Source organism: Solanum verrucosum, unplaced genomic scaffold (genome assembly GCF_900185275.1).
Source record: "Solanum verrucosum unplaced genomic scaffold, falcon-dt-bn FXZP01000307.1, whole genome shotgun sequence".
NCBI lineage: Eukaryota > Viridiplantae > Streptophyta > Magnoliopsida > Solanales > Solanaceae > Solanum > Solanum verrucosum.
Window position 1 is genome coordinate 2145568 of NW_026020264.1, and position 23063 is coordinate 2168630.

General features: G+C 32.7%; 2 protein-coding genes across 2 annotated transcripts; one reads left to right on the top strand and one right to left on the bottom strand.

The window, feature by feature from the left end:
• Nucleotides 1-8293: 8293 nt before the first annotated feature.
• On the top strand, nucleotides 8294-13256 carry LOC125833671 (protein DETOXIFICATION 43-like). Its single transcript, XM_049512840.1, has 13 exons — nucleotides 8294-8370; nucleotides 8452-8573; nucleotides 10962-11219; nucleotides 11305-11477; nucleotides 11584-11719; nucleotides 11804-11900; nucleotides 11984-12084; nucleotides 12216-12379; nucleotides 12453-12524; nucleotides 12623-12739; nucleotides 12816-12911; nucleotides 12993-13114; nucleotides 13196-13256. The coding sequence occupies exons 1-13, from the start codon at nucleotides 8294-8296 to the stop codon at nucleotides 13254-13256; spliced, it is 1596 nt and encodes a 531-aa protein (XP_049368797.1).
• A 2707-nt stretch (nucleotides 13257-15963) lies between these two features.
• On the bottom strand, nucleotides 15964-20168 carry LOC125833632 (zinc finger CCCH domain-containing protein 30-like). Its single transcript, XM_049512794.1, has 2 exons — nucleotides 19787-20168; nucleotides 15964-18477 (listed from the first exon to the last, which is right to left on the bottom strand). Exon 2 carries the CDS (start codon nucleotides 18464-18466, stop codon nucleotides 16283-16285), a length of 2184 nt encoding a protein of 727 aa, XP_049368751.1. The 5' UTR covers nucleotides 18467-18477; nucleotides 19787-20168; the 3' UTR covers nucleotides 15964-16282.
• Nucleotides 20169-23063: the final 2895 nt, after the last annotated feature.

The window sequence follows — 23063 nt, forward strand, 5'->3', positions numbered from 1 at the left end:
TTCACCACCCAATTAACTAATTTCGTTTTTGGTAATTAAGTTAGGGTCTAAACTAATTGGATTCATTTTACACTTTTGAAAACTAAGTTCGGGTTTTGAGAGAAGAGAAAATAAGAGGGGAAGAAGCAAGGAATCGTCAAGTTCTTGAAGCTAAGATCGTGGATTTTGTCAAGGGGTGATCCCTACGAGGTATGTGAGTTCACACACCGTTGGGTTCGTTCACCCATGCGCCAAACATGTTTAATTCAGCGTGAATTCGTCCTAAAAAGTTGAAAGTTTGAATGTTCTTGATGTATGTTTCTTGAATTTACTTTCGTTCTTGAATTGGGATGAGATTGAGGAGTTTCTTGAGATTATAGAGTCGATTATTAGAGTTGTTTGAGTTAGATTCTTGTGTACATATATTGGGTATATGAATCTAAAGAGAATTGGAGAAAATAAATCGAACTTAGGTGAATTGGGGTTAGAAAATGAAGAAGGAAAACGTCGGGCAAATTTGGTGCCCCAGTTCGCGTTGCAGACTTGCCTCAATATTTCACAGAAATCTCTCCCGCGTCGCGGAGCAGTCACGCACCATTCTGTCTCAAAATATATTTCGCGACCAAATAATTAAATGCATGTCCGCATCGCGAACTTGCTTCCAGGCAGTGATTTCTTCATCGTTTCTCATATTTAACTATCTAAAAACATTCTTAAACATCATGAGATCTTTCCTATCACAAATCTCAATCCTTGAATCCATACATTCAAATTAAAGGAAAGTTAATAGTCAAGTCCATAGCAGTTCATAGAGTTTTCCAAAAGTCTTTTACAAACGTTTTAACTTTGTTTTAAGGCTTGAGATCTGACTTGAGTAAAGAGTAAGGATTGAAGTTCATTTCTTCAAAAGAGTATATGGGGACTATGTATTCCCAAAAGTAAATGTTTTCACGTTTAAACAAGAAAGGAAACCTTGATTTCCAAAAGAGCCTTTGAGCTAGTTTTCAATAAAGAGTAAATGTTTTCACAATTAAGCAATAGAGGAACTTAGATTTCCAAGAGGAGCCTTTGAGCAAAGTTTTGAGCAATTATCTCAAACCACAGAAAGAAATATATTTTTAAACATAAGAGCTAGTATTATATTTTGGAAGTAGTATTGAGCACTGATATGGGGGAGAGTTCATGTAACATCTTGTAAATTGAAATAAATAAGAAGAGGCCAATAATTAGAAATAGTCATTTTTGGAAAGAAGGAAAATCTGGAAATTTACTTAAGTTAGGAAAAAGTGAGTTTTTCGTCAACTTCAAATGGCCATAACTTTTGTCTCAGGATGAGCTAGGAGCACTTTCAGATATGGTAGGAAATATCTTGGGATAATCTTTCCAACGCCGCTAAGTTTGCGCGATTCTGAGTTCGTATGAGTGAGTTATACTCTTTAGAAGTTGGGTTGTTCAAATAAGGAAATGTCCAATCCAGATTTTTTAAGGGTATTTCAGTCTTTTCCTTATCCAATTAATCAAATTCGTTTTAGTGAATTAATTAAGGGTCTAAACTGAACTTGGTTAGTTTTACGCTTTTGGAAAAGAGTTAGGGTTTTAGAGAAGAGGAAAGAAGAGGAGAAAAGAGAAGGAATAGCAAGGAAATCGTCAAGTTCGTCGAGTTTAGCTTGTGGATTTCGTCGAGGGTGATCCCTACAAGGTATGTGAGTCTCTCATAGTGTTGGGTTCGTTCACCCACGCGCCAAACATGTTAGTTCAGCGTGAATTCGTCCTAAAAGAGCTTGGAAAGTTGATGTTTTGATGTGTATTCTTGAAATTGATATTGTTTTTGAGTTGGGCTGAAATTGAGAAGTTTCTAAGATCAGTACGTCAAGTTATTGAGTGAGTTCGAGTTAGGTTCCTAGGTACATTTTCTGGGTATTTCTATCTAAAAAGAATTTGGGAAGAAGAACCGAATTTGGGTGAGTTGGGGCTGGAAAACAAAGAAGAAATTTTGTCGGTCGAATTTGGGTAGTGGTGGCGCGTCGCATAGCTGTCACGGAGTGTTCTGCCTCAAAAATCATTTTCGAAACTAAATTTTAAATGTCTCTCCGCGTCACAGACCCACCCTTAAATATTGATATTTTGGTATTTTCTCATGTTTATAGCTATCTAAATTCATTCCTAAACATCATGAGATCTTTTCTATCACAAAACACGATCCTTGAATCCATAATTCAATTCAAGGAAAGTTAAGAGTCAAGTCAAGAAAAGAAGTCAAGAGTCAAGTTAAGAGAAGTTCATAAAGTTTTCCAAAAGTCTCTTACAAATGTTTTAACTTTGTTTTAAGACTTGAGTTTTGAGTTGAGTAAAGAGTAAAGTTTGAAGTGCATTTCTTCAAAAGAGTATATCGGGACTATGTAATCCCAAAGAGTAAATGTTTTCACATTTAAACAAGAAAGAAAACCTCGATTTTCAAAGGGCCTTCGGGCTAGTTTTCAGAAAACAGTAATCGCTTTCTAAATGAAGCAAGAGGGGAAACTTTGAATTCCAAGATAGCCTTTGAGCTAAGTTTTTGAGCACTAATCTCAAATCACAGAAAAAGTATGTTTCTAAACATAAAGAGCTAGTATCATATTTTGGGAATAATATTGAACACCGATATGGGCAACATTCAGATAACCCACAGCCCCAATAAACCATGTAGCCATCATTGGTAGAAAATGGTCATACTTTTTAGATAAACTCTTAGTGCTTTTTAGCATAAACTAGTGCATCCACTTAGTAGTTCAGGTTCTATACCCCCGGCAAGGTATAGGATGGCCCTGGCAGTGTGGGGCCAAGAAACGTTGTATCATCACTATAGCTCTTAAGTGATGGTTGTCGGTTAGAGAAACTCCCACAGCAGTATTTTGTACTTTTATATACATCAGAAATATTTGTATTTTCATATACAAACAGAGTTCATATTGTATATTTGCATACATACAGAGTTATTATTGTATTTCTAAATTCACAGAGTTGATATCATGTTTTAAACAGTTTTTTCTTATATTGCACTTGTTTTTAAACTGATTTATATTGAAATGAGTTTAGTAAGTTGAGTTAAGTTATTCAGGAGTTGAGTAAAGTCAAGGTAAGTGTTTCTTTCAGATCCTTTTCAAGCTTTAGTTATGTTTATCATTCCAACTCGCATACTCGTACATTCAATGTACTAATGCCAGTTGGTCTGCATCTTGTTATGATGCAGACGCATGTAACTAGGATCAGCATCTAGCGCATCGTTGATCCAGTTGAACTTCAGAGTTGTTGGTGAGCCTCCTTGCATTTCGGAGGATCCCTCTTTTTCATTACTTTATCATTTTAGTTCATTAGGATGTCGTGGGCCTGTCTTGACATCCATCTCAATTGTTTTAAAGGCTTCATAGATAATCAATCAGATGTTAGTTCATTCGTCATCATTTTGTTATTGGCTTATGTTCATATTTGAGTTGCTATTTTTGCTAAGTTAAATGTTTATTTTTAAAATATTATTTGTTCAGTTTGAGACATGTTGAATTATCTAGTATTTGGATTCTCTTTCTTATGTCTAAGTCTTCTGCAGAGTAACTAAGTCAGGCCAAGGGTTCGCTTGGGGCCAGCAATGGTTCTCGAGTGTCGTCACGTCCAGGGTGTAGGCTCAGGGCGTGACAGTTCAAACAACTCTCAGCCCCATAAACCATGTAGCCATTATGAGTAGAAAAGGGTCATACTTTTTAGATGATTCCTTAGTGCTTTTTAGCATAGACTAGTGGATCCACTTAGAAGTCAGGTTCTATACCCTCGGCAAAGTATAGGACGACCCTGGCAGCGTGAGGCAAAACGTTGTAGCATCACAATGGCTCTTAAGTGATGGTTGTCGGTTAGAGAAACTTCCACAACTTTACTATTTTGTATTTTTATATACATTCCAGAGTTTATATTGTATCTTTGTATATATCCAGAGTTAATATTGTATTTCTAAATACTTAGAGTTGTTATCCATGTTTTTAAAAGCTTTTCTTTATGTTGCACTTGTTTGTATTGCTTTATATTGAAATTAGTTCAGTTCAGTTCAGTTGAGACCAGGTTTGTTCTTCAGTTCCTTTCAAGCTTATGTCTTATTTTAGCATTCTCATCGCATGCTCGTACATTCAATGTATTGATGTCATTTGTCCTACATCTTCTTATGGTATAGATACAGGTAATCAGGATCATCATCCAGCGCTTCGTTGATCCAATTGAGCATTCAGATCTTGTGGTGAGCCTCCTTACTTTTCGGAGGATCCCTTTTATTGCTTTCAGTATGTTTAGTTCATTAGGATATCGTGGGTTTTGTCCCGACGTCCATCTCAATTTTTAGAGGCCTCATAGACAACCAGATGTTAGTTATTTAGTCTTTTCATTTTCATTCTATTATGTTGAGACTTGATCAGTTGCCACTTTGGCCGGTGAATGTTATTTTAATACATTCTCAGTTATCTTTTAGCTTTCAGTTTACTTTTAAAGTGCAGTTATGATTGAGTTAAGTCTTCCGCTGAGTAAGTAAGTCAAGCCAAGGGTTCGCTTGGGGCCAGTAATGGTTCTCGAGTGTCAGTTCCACCCAGGGTGTAGGCTCTGACAAATTCTTAGGCTCCAATGTTCCTTTGTCGGCAGTTCATCCTCACATATAGCTGAAAGATAAGTCAAAAACCTGAGAGAGAAAACAACGGATCGATTGAGATAGAGTAAGATGACACTCAAGGAATTAACCAAAAACGTGTAACTCCATTCCATTCAACTTAATAGTATCAATTGCTACTATATTTAGATATATTCACAATCAAACTACTGAAACCATATTCTTAGAGTTGCCAACATGGTTTCAAAAGCTTAACAGGGAATATTTGTTATGTAGGTAGCTGAACAAACTTGATAGATGTCTGAGGATGAAGATTGAGTCATATACAGAACTTAAGCATAACAAACTTGGTGTTTTTCAATGTAATATTTTAACTTTTGAATAAAGGTAATTAACTTGAGCAGTAACATTCTAAAAGTGGAAGGCAAAGGTAGTTAACGTGAGCATAACATTCTAAAAGTGAAAGGCGGACTAAAGAGCACATCCTAAAAAAGAAAATGAATTCTGAATTCGATACACAAAATAAAGGGATACAAACTAATAGAACACATCTAATATGTGGTGCTTACAGGAAAAAAAAAAAGTGATATAGAAAGCAAAATGACATATTTTGAATAGCATTGCATCTGAAATACCAAAGATATATAACGAGTTTACCTTTCCTTCCCATTCAAAATCAACAAATTTGCAAATGGGATCCAATAGTGTTACCTGATCTCCTTGTTTAATCTGTCAAGAAGAGTAGTTTGTTAAGTAATGATGTGAAAATCCAGTTCCTGTATTTTTCACTTCTTTTCCTCTTTGTTTCTTTTTGTCCTTGCAGTATCAACTTTTCATAGACCATGTGTTTCCTAAAAGAAGCTTCGTTTATGTTATGTTCATTTTCTTAATCCTTTTCAATAGGAATATGGTAGGCTATATGTCACCACAAAAATCTGAAGTAGGATAATTCCCTCAGCTCATTACATGTTACTTACATGAAAACTAAAAGATTAGATACCTTGACCTATCAAAACTGCACGCTGTTCGCCAACTGTAGCTTCTAACAGTGAGTTCAAATCATATGATGTGTATGGTCCATCTGTTAATCTACCAGCCCTGTAATTTCAAATTGGTGAATAATCCAAAGACATAACTTTTCGAAATTCAAGTAACACAAAAAAAATATGAGATAATTAACATGCGGATCTAACTTACATACACTGATAATGACATCGACAGTGCCAGTGATGTAACAATCTCTGTAGAATTGATGGAGTGTGTGGGTGTAGAGAGTGTCCTGGAATGCATCTATTTTGCAACCGTTAATAACGGACTGATCTTCTCCAACACGAAGGGCCACTGCTTGGTGCTTTGTGGCCCTGCTGTGTTTTGAAATTGTAGATCTTGAGCTATGAATCCATCCCCAACAGCAGCTGCATTAAAAATAAAATTGGGCAACCAAAGTAAACAAGTTCATCGATCAATTTTTCCAATATTGTTACCACTAATATGTTCTAGTTGAATATGTAATTTTGGGCTAATAGCTTCGGCAAAAAATCCCAATGACATTTAAAGAGTGCATAAATGATAGTGAGATAGAAGATTTTTTACAAACAGTTGAAAGTTGTTGCACCATCCACAACATTCAAGTTGCCAGTAATAATAGTAGCATCCATGCCATCACCCACAAGCATAAAATTCTTCAAATGTGACTCACCTGCAATGTGGAAACAAAGATAGCTTATGTAGTTTGTATGTCCATCAATCAGTCAACTAACTCCAAGCTAGTTAATATCATGAAAATGAGAAAAAGAGAACTCACAACTCAGTTGATTAATCTATTGAAACGACTTGATGATTACTATTAAACCCCTCCAATTTAAGTGTTTTTTTTTTAGTGTTGCTCCTTTTCTGCTTATATGAAACGGCTTTAGTTCCAGAGGTAGATGTCAAATGAGCACTTTCAATCCTCTCTTGTTTGAGTCTATCCACCTCTTGCACACATTGAGCTATAAATTCATTTCTCCTTTTGAGTATTATATGAAACTTTAAATTGGCTAAATTGTGCAGGATGGTAATGAAAACATAAGGGAGTACCTTATGGAGATGTCTAATCTTGTGACAAAACTCAGGGCACTTTAAGCTTGAGTTGTCTAATGACATACTTGTACACCTAGTTTCGATCTCTCTTTCTGCATAAATTAGACAACTTAAAGTTTCATAGCGGTTGATTAAGGCATTGAGCTAGAGTCATGTATCTACTGGGTAATCGATGGGATTATGAGAATATAAAAATACTTTATTGTATGTTCACTTGGGTGCGCAATCGATATACGTCGTAATTCGACTATGTATATATTTATTGAGAAACAAGGTTCTCTTCTCTCTTTTTCTCCCAAACTATAAGTATTGATGAAAGTAGATATAGATATGAAGATTATATAATAATGTTGAATAATTTCAGTTTAGGGTGAAATTCTTTGTAATACTAGACTAAAACTACAGGTGTTTGAAAAAAAAATTACAGGCTAAGGATTTAGATAATTAAGCAGTCACTATTTGTGATTAACAAGCTTTAGCTGTGGCAGAACAATTTTGAAAAATTTGGTAAATAAGTGAATTATTGTGTTTGATAATTCTGCAGATATGTCACATACATATTATATCATTGTAATTTGAAACTTAGGTAGGCTCATTCCACTCCAGGATTATAATATATAAGCATAACAAATTGTTAATCATATTTGTGTGTAATCGGAGACGGATTCAAAAAGGGCATAAATATACCCACCCAGTAGAGGAATGAGAATAAGAATCTCAGGGGTGTACAAATAGAATCAAAAAGAGTTGAAAAATATTTTGTATTTCTATACTTTATAAACTATCCACGATTTATATATAAAGATACATAAATACAAACATGTTCTAGCACAATATCATAATATCTTGCACATATCAATGGTGTGATATATTCTGCATAGTTAAAGTAGACTATTATCCTGAATCTTTTAGAATCATATCTGATATATATGGTCAACATTAAGCTAGGTCTCATTTATTTTTATTAAAACTGAGACGGTTAGATTGTTAAATATGTAAACCTAGGTAGGTTATCAGATAGTGAGGCCGACTATCAGTGTACGCACAGGACTAAACAAAGATGATAAACAAATTCTGATCAATAATAAATTAATTTTTCTATAAAAAACACTAACAAAAATTTGTTACTTATGTTGAGGTTAGCCTTATCGAGAGAAAACTGTAGTCAATATTAATGGACAACCTTACGTGCATACCATTTAGTTTAATTAAAATTTAACATGTGAAGCTTATCATTTTTTAAGAATTAAGAATTCACTATAAAAAATAAACTGAATATCTTAAATTATAGGAGAAACTTATATTACGAAATCAAATTGGAAGACTCTTAGATGATCCCCTTTTAAATTAATAAGCACAAGTTGTTTAAGTTTATTAGAGAATTACATAAAACAATATTAAAATAGATACAACATAAATTAATACAAGTTGTTTAAGTTTATTGGAGAATTACATAAAACAATAGTAACATAGATACAATATAAATTAACACAAGTTCTTTAAGCTTTATTTGCATGAATGCTCTTTTATTTTGAGAGAGGTAGTTTTTAATTTTTGTTTTAAAACACTACTAAAAAAACATTTTGCGCGATAAGTTATCAAAATCAAGGACTCATGGCTGAGGTTGGAAATGTAGCTTGCACTAAAAGAAGATGGAACATACCAATCTTTGTTTTCTTTGAAGACATTAGGTACATTTTTTCAAATTTATATTGTTGTCAATTTTGCTCGGTTTAATCACTTATGTAATTTGTTTTTCTTATTGTGTTCAGGAATGTCTTCAAATTCGATGATCTTGGAATGGAAATCCTACGTATCGCGTTCCCTGCAGCTCTTGCATTAGCTGCTGATCCTATTGCTTCTCTCATTGATACAGCATTCATCGGTCATTTAGGTAGGGGGTAAAGTTCAGATAGTCAATCAAATAAGATTCAATTGTACTTAACGGTTTCTTAATCAAAATTCACCTAAATGTGAACAAGGGACTTTTGTATTCAAAAGCTTTACTTGACAAAAGACGTGATAATTTAGTCATGAAAATAGGACGGATACAATTTTCATATATTTATCTATACTGCTATCTTCGTGCATTTTAGTTGTCATAATTTTCTTTTTTAGAGTCAAATTATAAAAACTTTGCCTAACATTTTACAATGTATTTTTTCATGTTGATATGCAAAAAAATTACAATTTATCATACTTTTTGTATAGTTTTTGAATATCTAATTTTTTGTTAAAAATATCGAATTAATGTAACCTAATTTAACTTTGAAAATTAATAAAATTGACTTTGAAAAAAGCGCAACATTACAAATAAAAGTTGACGGAGGGTGTACCTTAAAAGCATGAATTCTCTAACTTAAATGTTAAATTACTATAATACCCTCAACTTAAAACACCCAATTTTTTTCCGAAGGGCTGTCACTTTTACTTTTCCAAAGAGTTATGACTTTTCCAATGAGTTATGACATTTTCAAAGGGTTATGACTTTTCTAAAGAATTGTGACTTTTCTGATAAACATTTTTTCGTACTAGCCTTTGTTGGCTATAAAAAGAGGGGTCTCCTCGCACTTTTAAACTACAAGTTTTTTAAGTTTTCTATTGTTCTTCTTCTTAAAACACCTAATTTAGTATATCTTCTATATTTTATATTATATTATATTTATTTATAATATTTTATTTTAAAAGCACACACTCTTTCGCATTGAATGGTTACGACTTTCCTAAAGTGAAATGTGACCTTTTTGAAAAATTGTGACTTTTCTAAAAGGTCGTGACTTTTATGATTAAACACAATAAGCACATGTTCATACTACCCTTTGTTAATTATAAATGGAGGGGTTTCCTCACATTTCTAAACTACGAGTTTTTTTAGTTTTCTATTCTTCTCTTCTAAAAAAAACTCAAGTGTGATTTACAGATTTTGAGAATCTCAAAGTTCAGTGGAATTTTAACACTCTATAACTTAAATGTTAAATTAATATAATACTCCAACTAAAAACATCCAATGTAGTATATCTTCTATATTATATATCAATATTTTTCTATTTATATTATAATAAATGCAGAAACTCCAACAATACAATAATAACTAAGTAATGCACCAAAGGAGAGGGAGGAGAAACTATATTTAAGAGGTGCAACTAAGAGATATTAAGAGTGACATCTTTATTTTTATATATCACAATTAATTTTAAAATGAGAAATAGGTCAAAAAAAAAAAGATAAATCTAATTGGAGGCCATATAGAGAAGTGTCACATTACCTTATATATATCTAGCTTAATATTATAAATAGTTATAGGTGTTTTCGGATTTTGATTTGACAATTTCAATAGTAATCATAACAAAGTTCACATCCACTATAAATAGGAACTTATATTTTATTATTCAATTTATAATTGTTTGCTTCAAGTTTTGTTTTAATGATGTTGACATTATTTTTTAAAAATAATATAGTACATGATTTAATAATCTCGTGCAAGGCACGTGTCTCAAAACTAGTTATCAGTAAGGACAGGACAGTTACTTTTTTTTGTTTGTTAGGCCATAGATTTTTCAAGTAAAATTTGGAGGGAAATTTGGTAAATAGTGTTTATCCATATAACTTTGTTATTATTTGGCAAATAGCCAAAATTCCCAAATACTAGAAAAAACTAGTATTTGGGCCAAATCTCATTATTTGAAAACTTTTAAAAATTCAAATTCTACACCAAACTTATATCTTTTACAAAAGACACCCTCTATAGTAATTGTTTGTGTTGTATTACATATTTTTTTTATGTGAAAACCAAAGCAGTGATGAAATATGAAAGTGATGATATGGTTGTTGATGAAAATGACAAATAATCAACTTAGGGTAATAAAATCATGTGTTTCATCTACTTCACGATGTATGTAATGATGCTTGTTGCACTCACTCTGAACTACCACATTGATCCAATGTCATGGACACTACTTGTTATTTGATGCAACGGAGATCCAATTGCTTGTTGCGGAAGTCATGAATTTTGCTATGTAATACAAACATATGGTTAATTTTGATAGTTTTTAAAACTTATGGTTATAAATCATATTTATTAAAAAAGTGAAATATATTTCCCAAATATTATGGCCAAACACAATGGTGAAATTCTCACCTAAATAATATTTGCCAAAAAAATTTGGAAATCTATGATCAAACGCTAGCTAATATTCTCATTTGTTTAGCGAATTTCATAATTACTTGACTATTTTGCCCTTACAAAAAAAAATTCTCAAACGTTGGCTCTTCATGACTGCAGGGGCAAATGAAATTGCAGCAGTAGGAGTTTCAATTGCCATATTCAATCAAGCCTCTAAAGTCACAATTTTCCCTTTAGTAAACATAACAACTTCATTTGTTGCTGAAGAAGAGACTGTTAGAAGAATTAGTGAAAAAGAAGCAATAGCTGATTTAGAGAAGGGTAAGGAGGAGAAGAATGATACAAAAGTACAGCTAGTACTAACTGATGATACTGACAATGCCAAGAAGGAAACCAAAGAGATCGCATTAGCACCAGGTTATATATATCTTACGAGTTTAACTTTTATAGACTGACATTCAATTTTTCATGATAAATAAACAAAATAATGTTACGTTTACAGAATCTAAATGTGTGTCCTTAGATAATAAAAGTAAAGGAAAACTCAAACGTGTGAAGCGACATATTCCATCAGCTTCAACTGCAATTCTCATGGGATGCATTCTTGGCATTCTCCAGACGATTTTCCTCATATTTCTCGCGAAACCAATTTTAAGCTTAATGGGTGTGAAATCTGTAAGTACAACATCATTAGTACATATTAAATGTGACTTTACGTGTTAAATTATGTGATCATCTCATCAGAAAGAGTAACATGGTTTTATTTAACGAAATCATACAGGATTCTCCTATGCTTTCTCCAGCAAAGAAGTATTTGACCTTGAGGGCAATTGGTGCCCCTGCAGTCCTTCTTTCTTTGGCTATGCAAGGCGTTTTTCGCGGTTTCAAGGATACTAGAACTCCGTTATTCGCAACTGGTAACTAGTATTTACTCTGCTACTTAAAGTACAATTAAGATAATTGATCCAACTCTTATCGTTAATTTTCTTCAATTGTATCAGTTGCTGGAGATTTGACAAACATAATTTTGGACCCAATATTTATTTTTGTTTTCCGTTGGGGTGTTAGTGGTGCTGCCATTGCTCATGTTCTTTCTCAGTAAGTCCTTTTTCTGAATCAAAACTAATTTCAAGTTATATAGTCACACAATTTCTAATATCACTCTGTTATGTTTTCTTTAGGTACTTGATATCGATTATTCTCCTATTTAAATTGATGACAGAAGTTGATCTATTACCTCCTAGCGCGAAAGATCTGCAGTTCAGCAAATTTCTCAAGAATGGTAAGTAAATGATAGAAGGCGAAAAAGGGCATATAATTATAATATACATACATGCATACTTAAGATACTGAAACGACTATCATTACTGGTACCAAATCAACAACGATTCATAAGTACGTTGATTGCTGTAGGATTTTGGTTACTAGCAAGGGTGATAGCTGTTACATTTTGTGTGACATTGGCTGCATCGTTGGCTGCACGATTAGGCACAACGCAGATGGCTGCATTTCAAGTTTGCTTACAAATCTGGCTAACATCATCTCTGCTTGCTGATGGATTAGCTGTAGCAGGACAGGTAAAAAAACACACCAACTACACATTTAGAAATGAAACTTGCTTTCTGATTACTGCGATTTCATCTTTTCCAGGCAATACTTGCTACTTCATTTGCTGAGAATGACTTCCAAAAGGCAAAGGCTGCAGGAGTTCGAGTCCTACAGGTACTACTATATAACAAGTTGCACTACAATAGAATTTGGCTTTAGGCTACTAATTTTATACAACGCGCCTAAAGAGGATAAAGTTTTTCATTATGCAGATGGGATTAGTGTTGGGATTCGGACTAGCTATGTTCGTTGCAATTGGGTTATATTTCGGATCAGGAGTCTTTTCAAAGGACAAGAATGTTATCCGTCTTATAATCATTGCCATCCCGGTACAATTCAATAAACATTTTTTCCGATTCTTTTAATTTTCTTTCAGTATTATTAACTTATTTTTCAATCGATCAGTTTGTTGCTGGTACACAACCAATCAATTCAGTGGCATTTGTGTTAGATGGTGTCAACTTTGGAGCAAATGATTTTGCATACTCTGCATATTCGATGGTTAGTTAGTTAGTTTAGACAACTAATTTACCTTTTGAATTTAATTACCGCTTTAATTAATGTAAAGTGATTCTTATGTAGGTTTTAGTTGGTGCATTAACCATAACCTCTGAGTTTTTCCTTTACAAATCCAATGGTTACACTGGAATATGGATTGCTTTAACCATATTCATGGTCCTGCGTACATTTGCCGGTTTATGGAGGTAATTTCTCATCTCTAACATCTTAAAATAAAATTATAATAAGATACAAACGAACTCAATTGACTCGATAATTGATTACAGGATGGGGACAGGAACAGGACCATGGCGTTTTCTGCGGGTTCCGGCAGAAGCCAAGTCATAGAGTTGCTAGAGCACTTATGTCACTATATATATTCAATCTATTATTTTCCTAGAGAGTTACTATTATTTTTCTTGCGTATTCTACAGATTTTTTTTATGTGAATATTGTGATGTCATTTTTATATGATTTTGACATTTTGTAATGGAATATGCCTAATAGCTAGATACATATGAAACTTTTAAATGTTTTTGGTGTCATATATTCATGACATTATGTCCTTAAATTTTCTTTATGTGTTGTTGCTGAAAACATAATTTCCTCCTTAATTAGTTCAGCCGTGAAAATGAATCTCCAAATTAAATTGAAATTGGCCACGAAAATATATTATTGTTTTTTTAGAGTTGAACTCAGAAAAATACGTTTGGTGGCACACTGAATTACACTATTTAATATCCGAGATAATTCATGTTATCGATCATCTCTAGTCAAAATAAGTCTGTAAACTCCATGTCTTTTTCCTTGTAATTAATCATTCATTTCTTTATGGGATTTTTACAAAATATATAGTTCAATACAATATATTACATCTACGTAGTTATTGTGTTTCATCTCCTGTAAGCTTTAAATTTTATTTTATTAGTAGAATTCATGTCTAACTTATATAAAAAAAAATGTTATGTCATATTTTTTTATGATAACTTTGAAGGGGTGATTTTATAAAAGAAAAACTTTAATTCAAGTGATTTTATTGAAATAAATTAAAGTTGACTTTGTTATACAATTCTTCGTAGTTCAGTGACCTTGTGAGATATTTACTCTTTATTTATAGACTTCAGTGAAACCTATGCTGCATTAATAGGAATTTCATGGCGCTATGACAAAAACATAAGGAACATTGAAATTGAAATTCTGGACATTTCTCGTGAATTTTTTGGCTCCGCTACTAATTAACTGGATGCATCTCTGTTTATTTGTGTTTATATAGTACCTCATTATGCAGGGGAATAAACTCAAATTTATTCTAAGTTTGTCTATTGTTTTAATATTATCTTGATTGAAAAATTGATTCAGAAACGTTCGTTCTAAATCCATGCGAATAATAATTTTAACCATGATTGATCCTTGTTCTCACCCTAACAAAAATTAGTCGGAGGTAAAATCTAGTATGAGACTAATTAGGGTTACATAACACTTATAAGGCATACGTATTTTACCCAAACTTATTAGAATTGGGAAACTCTTTCCTCAACTAAACCCGTGGAAAAGTTTCCTTAATATTTTTCTAATCATTTAGCAAACTATTACTACTAAATTTATGTAGTAATAGTTTTGTATATTAGTAATTATTACATTCATTTTTTATGTTAATAATTACTACATTCATTGTATTAATAATTTTGTATATTCATTATTTCTCCCAGAGTTATAGTATTATACTTATGGTATTATTAAAATTATGAATTTAAATTTATTATTAATTATAATTTTGATAAATTCTTTTATATATTTTTTTGAAAGTTGGTGCACCTATTACCTTATTTATTTTGATTATGTTACTGAAAATATACTACTCAAACAAATAGCACGTTGAATTTCTGTTCCACTAGCATTTCACGTGTCAAAGTTAATTCATCAAATAGTTATCGACTTTTAAATTTTTCTATAAAAATCACTAAGAAAACGTTTTACTATAAATTCACTTAATTTATAGATAGTTTTTAACTAATTTTTTAAGGATACCATTTTGTTGAGGTTAGCCCTCACCGAGAGAAAACTCAATATTAATCGACAACCTGACGTGCATACCATTTGGTTTAATTAAGAATTAATAGATTAGGCTCATCAATTTTTAAAAATTAACAATAAAAAATAGACTTAATATCATAAATTAAAGGAGAAAATTATATTACGAAGTCAAATTGGAGGACTCTTAAATTATCCCTTTTGAATGAACATAAGTTATTTAAGTTTATTAGAGAATTGCATAAAAATAAGAAATTCCGAATGTTACGGCTTTAGAAGTTTATAACTCAAAAATATAGTAGTAGTTTCAGAATGAACAAAGTTATGCTCTAACTTATTTCTACAAACTTGAACCGAACAAGATAAAAATCCTTCCAAAATATTATCTTGCAAATTCATATCAGACAAGATAAAACGTAGTATGTTATAATAAAATAAGATCATAATTAATTTAAGAAAGAAAAAATAGAAACCAACTACACTAGGAGAAATTCGTGCCATGTGGCATCCAAGATGATTTTAAGACGTGGCGAACCCATTTCACCTGTTTTTGTCCTTTATTTAGGACTACTATAATATAATGTCATTCATTGCTTCTTTTAAATTATTTTTGACCCCACATTTCATTATCAAAAATAGGGGACTCGACAAATCCAACATATATTTTTCCATTAAAGAAATCTGCCCAACTTCACCCACTATTTATCTGCAATGTCATTTGAGGGGCCTCTCATCATTTACTATTTTAACCTACACATTCAAAGTCTTTGCCCAAATTTTCAAACTTTAAAAGAAATCTACCCTTTTGTCACCATCCATCACTATCTCAAGTTAAAACCTATGTTTGGACAACACTCCACATTTTTTTATCCTCAAATACCAATCACCATCGAAACCTGCCCACTTCATTTACGCCACAATCTAAATGACCCTTCTTTATTGAGTGGGTAGCAAATATGGAGAGATTATTAATATATATAAGCACATAATCATGCAACACCTTATTAAAATGAAATGCTAATGGTAAACATTACAAAATATAGTTTCATTTGAGAGTCTAACAAAAAGAAGTCCTTAGGATTATGGAAAAATACAAGGATGATCTCAATAAACCTGGACTGGGTTTTCATTAATACAGCCCAGGAAACTTAAAAACTGTTTGCTTGTAAACAAATAAACAATTAGAATTGAATAGAAACATTATGCAAAGTTCTCCCTGTTTTTCTCAAATTTCCTCCCCTCCATAAACAAAATGTTGTACCATAAAGCAATATATACTACCCCCCCTATGAATTTGATTTGTTTGGCTAAACACGAAAATGAGTTAATAGTGTCTTATCTCGCTAGGCGACAAGCTGATCAAGTTGCATCTGCTCGAGCCAAGCTCCTAAAACTGAATGATCAACTGAATCAATTTGGGAACTGTTTTTCAAACTCTCACCGGATGGTGCAGCAACTGAATTAGGAGCGGCCTGCTTCTCTTTCATCTCGGTTGGAGATTCCTTCACAAGAGATTGCACCCATGATAGGTCAGGCTCTTCTCCATTATTGAGCTGCTCAAAAGAAGATGATCTGGGCAGGTGTCCAAGTCCATTTCCATTGACAGACCAGTCAACCTTCTCATTGGGAGACCCCCAGTTAGACCAAGAATTACCCACTGGGGATCCAACAATTGATGCATTATTGGATCCAAGATCACGGGAGCTGAGGCTTCGCAGCTGTTGCTGTTGCTGTTGCTTCTCACGCTGAGCAAATGCTGAAAGGCGAGCACTCATGGGAGAAATGGGCTCCATGCTTCTTGGGGACATCCTTCCAGGTGAGGAAACACCAAAAGAAGCCTGCAAAAGAGGGTGCTCAATGTTTTTTGGCGAAAAAACGTTAGTATTAATTGGTGAAAGCATGTTCTGTTGCTGTTGGAACTGATTAAAGTAAGCAGACTTGTGTGATGGGGAAAAAACACCACAAGCCGCTGCCTGATCAGAAAATCGTGGAGAAGAGTTCATCTCAGCAGAAAATAGCTCTTCAAGATTTGAAGGAGTTAGTGTCTTGGACCGACCAGATCGGTTCAAAGAGGCAGAATTAGGACGCTGCTGTGAATAGCAAGCCATGTCATTGAAAACTAGTTGTTGGGCATCAAAATCCTGCAACATGTTAAAATCCTCAGGCGGAATGTCTCGTGCACTAAGGGAAGACCTCAGACGGCTAGACTGCAGATTGCTTCCAGGTAGATGAAGAGTTGGGACATTTGGTTGAGGCCATGGTGCAGGTGAATGAGACATTCCATTGGCACTGGGGGACATAGGTTGGTTAAATGCAGAAGGAGACATCACAGAGTGTGCTGAGGGCGAACCAGGAAAAAGGTTCAGTGCTGCAGCCATGTCCATCACACTAGCTGCAGAAGCAGCTGATCTAGGAGATGGAACTGCAGATCCAGTGGAGACATACAAGGGCCTAAGCTCCTCAGTAGTATGGGCAAAAAAACAAATTCGCCTAGCACAGCTTGTACCATCCTTGCACAGACGGGTACGATACTGAGCGGGGTGTAGCCAGCACTCAAACACCCCATGAGCATATTCACACATATCACCACGCCGGCAGGCCCCCTTGCGAAATTCAGGACAAGGTACACAGCTATAGTGGTACTTCCTTGGATCTCTTCTACGAGCATTCTCTCCCGGGTGGACAAATGGGCACTCCGTCCAGTCATGTGAATAGGCCCTAGAACATGGACGGACCTTAAAAGAGAACATGCGGAACTCATCTGTTGAATATATACTGTTCTGGATATCAGGGAGAGATGGATCTATTGGATATTCTTTTTTCTCTCGTGCAGAATTTGCAGGGATATCACTGAACTTCAATGCCATAGGGGAAGATGAGGACTCCAATGATGAAGGAGATCCATTTTCTGGTGATGGGGAGAGAATGGGAGAGGATGCATCTGAAGTAGCCACAGACACTCTCAATTTGCAGTCACCAACTGAGCCATCAGATGAATTGTTCAGAAGCAGTTCTTCTAGAGAAGCTCTAGCACCAGGAAGCTTTGGTGGAACAACGATCACATCAGCTGGCCGCTGGCCATTAGCATCCTCAACATTAGGATCGGCACCAGCTGATAGTAGCAACTTAACAGCATCAGCAGCATTGACAGAACCACTAGAGGTTGCACAGTGAAGAGCAGTGCATTTGTTTGGACCACAAACACGGTTAACATCAACCACAGGGTTAGAGATAATCAACTTCAAAACATCTAAACTTCCATAAGTGGCAGCTACCATTAAAGGAGTCCTTTCCTCGTTAACAATCTGTTTTGCACCTTTTTTCCGAACCAACCATAGCCCCACCTCATCAATAGCAGAAGCATCAAGCTCAACAGATCTTTTAAAACCACCAAGATCGTTGTTTGCAGCAAGTTCAAGCAAACTAGAAAAAGAATCTTCAGTCTCAACTGTGAGTTTAGTAATACCCTTCATACTAGATGTAGAATCAGTAACAGATTGGTTGAATCTTTCTGGGCCAGTGCACATGCTTCAGTCAACTGCAAGTCAAAAATCAAGAAATTACAAGAAGATTACAGCACCAAATCTAGTAAAAAATTCCAAGCACCATCTTTCTAGAATTAGATAGATGTTTGTCATATACAGAATAATAAAATTGAATAGAAAAAATCTAATTCAAGAATACACCTGACAGACAATATCAAAAACTCAGAATCCACCCAAAACACAACAGAAAATTTATCAAACTGCCCATAAATTAAAGGGTCTGGAATCAGTGGGGAAATCCTATGGGGGGGAGAAAATATATCTCTAAAAACAAGAAAATAGTCATATTAGGTTCAACTAAACTCACCTAACCTTCTCAAAAACTAATAAAAATACACCAACCTTGCAAATAGATAGACAATCATGATAGAAAGGTAGAATGAAGAAGTTTATTTTGCACAGACATACACAGAGGTAATTTTCTAGTTGGCATTCCATGTCACATTAAACTTCATACTTTTAATAATAAATTTATTCAACTCTATTTGCTTTAATTCTATAAAATAAGAAGTCTCTATTAATTCATAACACAGTAAGTTATTATTATTTTTATAAAATATCAACTCACAAGGGTTAACTTTCATTCTAGTCTTTGCTTTTGCACATACCTTGATCAACAACTAATTATAATCCCTGATTCAGTTTCTTTTCTGGTAATATCTCCATCTTCTTCACTTGAATAGGCACATATGTTGTAAAACATTAAAAACTGTGAATTCAACCATGAAAATAAAAAATAAAATTTCAAACTGTGTTCTCTTTTGTCATAGAGTAGCAAAAATTATTCTGCAAATATTTCATAGCCTATCAGTTTGATAATGATCAATGTAAGCTAAGGAAGAATGATCATGTCAACTCTGTTTAACCTGAAATTAAAATATATATGATCTGATCTATTGTTTTTCATTGACTCAATTCACAAAAATTAACCTTCACACACCAAATACTAGTGATAGAGACAAAAATAAAATGATAACTATATCCAAGAGAATCGTATCTCATACCCAAATATATTCAAAAGCAGAGTCATCCCTTTAAAAAAAAAAAAAAACTCCCCCATAACATGAAAAAAATCGCATCTTTACAGAACAAATCAACACAATACATATATGGAAACACATAGATCAACATATCAGCCGATTGCAACAAGAAAACTTAAGCTATAAAACTAGAATCTACTAATATAAAATCACTGCAGATTGTATTGATAGTTAACCACAGTCAGCAAACATAACAGTGAGTATAAATAAAATTAAACTACTATTCACAAATTCGATCTCGATCATTCAACTGAAATCTTACCAGAAATCAAGCAAAAATCCAACAGATATAGTTGCTTTAGCAGATCCACAACAACAAAGCCTCGAAACAGATTTCTTCTTCAAGACTCCTTCGAAGTTGAGAACACACCAGCAGCAGCAGAAGAAGAGGAGAAATCGCAGAAGCTACATACACTAATCACTTCGATAACCATAACCATCTTCGTTGAAACTTCAAAATCAGGTTTTTGTAATCTATAGATACATGTATACATAGAAGTGAATCTCTATATTTATAAACACACCATTGGAAAAATGTAGAGAGAGAAAGATGTAGAAGTAAGGAGAGTGAGAAACATGAAGTTGTGTAATAACAGGGAGAGAAGAAGAAGGAGAAGAAGAAGAGGGGGAAATAGAAATTAAAAATGCAAATGCAAATGCAAATGTAAATGAAATTGAAATTAAGATGAAATGATATTGAAATAAACGCTAAATTGAAGTTATATTTGAAAGTGAAGGTGTGGGGACGGGTTTGGCCGGTTGAATGTTACCGGTTGGGTGGGTAATAGTTGAGGTGTCCCGGATTTCAAATCGTAGATTAATGTCGATTTAAATAGGGGATTTGGAGTCCGCCTATGATAAAAGGAGAGAGAAGGGAGCGGACGTGAGGGCCAATGGTCAATTATGGTTAATTTTTGGGATCAAATCAAAAGAAGAATTTGTAATACAATGTATATATTTTGTAAGTAGTTTAATTGATATTCAACAAAATATAAAACTTCAATAAATGATAGAATAAATATTTAAAAATTCAGATATTTATTTTGAACTCTAAATAATTTATTTATTTTGTAGGGTGAAAAGATTTCGAAATTTCAAAATGTCAATTATAATATCGAATATATATATATATAAAATAAGGGGGCACGCGGCAGAAAGAGAAAACTTGTGTTTTTTTTAAAAGCTAAATACCCTTATATTTCTCATAATTTACACTTATTGCCATGCTACAAGACGAAATAGCCACAACTTTAAATTCTACCAGGTTGTTTGGTTTAAATTATTGCAAGGGAAAATGATAAAAATGCTCTTAAACTGTGTGAAAGTAATGAAAATGTCATTTGTTTATAATTTGGCTCAAAAATATCTTTTTTGTCAATATTTTAATTTTAAAATATTTTTATAATCAATATTTTGGTTCATAAATACCCTATAGTTATTAAATGGGTTAAAAATGTCATTTTCCGAATATATATTTTTTTTTTCCTTTTTAAACACATCTTCTTTTTAATTAAAATATTATTAAAAAACCATGCTCTTGTTTTCTTTCATTTAAAATCACTTCAACAAATAAAAAATGTAAGAAATTTTATTTTTCTTCTTAATCTCATTTTATCAATTAAAATAAAATAACTTCATATACCCTTTCAACAGATAATATATGTCATATATATAAGATCATAGTATATTTATCATTAATTTATATTTATATAACGATAAAAAATAATTATAATAATTTTTTATTATTAAAATAAGAAATATTTTATTTTTATTTTAGGATTAGAAAATCAATTAACTATCATTTATCATTTTTTTCTTAAGATAGTTAACACCATAAAGTCTCATGTTCTTCTAATTGAAAATTGACATGTCACATTAATTTTTATTTTAATAATTAATCAAATAAAAAGTCCGTATTAGTATTTTTATATGTTAAATTATTATTATTATTATTATTATTATTATTATTATTATGTAAAAGCAAAAAAATTAAACTATAACCACTACACTAATTGAGAGGTATATCTAAGGGGGGTCACCGGGTTCACGTGAACTCATGGTCCCCTCCCGAGATCATATATAGTAGTATTATATTTTTTTTTAAATATTGAATTATAGATGTGTGAACTCACACTTGAAGTATTACATAATGTGATTATGATTGGGTGCACTTCTCTCTGTAAGGCTAGAAATTTAAATTTTATATTTATCTTGTTTTATTTTTCTTTCTAAAATTAGATAACACTTCTCTAAGTGGTAATTGGTATGTGTGTGTATATATATATATATATATAAGAATTAAGTTTAGACCTATAATTTTAAAATTTTAACGGTTTTCAATAGTAAAAACCTAAATGTCGAACCGATCAAATTTATATCATAGATCAACTTTTTTATAACAATGCACCCATCATCTCAAAATCTTGGATACGCCTCTAAATTGACCCATTATTCGTTTTGTTTTGTTTTTTAAAATACAAAAAACACTCAATTCATGCTCCTCCTATTTGTTTTATCATGTGAGTCTACTAACCCTAATCCATTCTTCATGTCTAATTTCATTTTAAAATATCTTAATGGTCTATAGTTATTAAAATATCCAATGAAATATCACTTGAAATCTAAGACCTTTTCGTAGCCAAATTAAAGACCAAGTTCCTTATGTAGCTATGTCAAAATTGGGAATGGTCTCTTTCAATATATGCATATTAAGGTGTCCTTTATAACCAAATACCACCTGAAATAATGTTAATTATTATTCTAGGGATGCTTATCCGAATATACAAACAATGGTAAATAATGGATATTAAAAAAATATAATTCCAAGATGAATAATATTTTTTGGAATATAATTTAGGAGTCAGATGTATGTAATTATATGTAATTAGAGAACACAAAGAAAAAAAGGTTCTAAAGATGTTATTCCAATAAAAAATTATTTTTATTTTTAATAATCATCTGAAACTTGAAATTCACTATTTGTACTGGGGGGCTATAAAGGAGCAGATGATCTGTATGAAAGATTTTTTAATTTATTTTCAAGAATCAAATTCTAAATTTGATTAAAAGTGAAGGTAATTCATCCATCATGCCATATCAGTTAATGGTCATGACCAGTGAAATATTCACGTCCATTTTCTAATTAAATACCTTCAGTCAACTACAAAAACTACTCTATTTATTTCTAATTACTTGTTCACTTTTGAATTGACACACCTATTAAGAAATTAATAATTGACATAGTGAGTTTATCATTTTATCTAGAGTCGTCAATATGCGCTAGGCCCGTTGGGCCGGCCTGGCCTAACCCATGATTTGATAGGGCTGGGTTACGATTTTTGGAACCCATTTAAAAAAAGGGTTTTTTAGCCCGGCATGTGGGCCAAATAAAAATAAAATAGAGTATTAAAAATAATAAGAGTTTAAACTCAAAATCTGTCTAAAGTTTGAAATATTACAATTTAAATACAAATTATGTTTATAAAATATGCACTACATAAAATAAAAATTCCCTAAAATTTATAGGGAATCACTACATA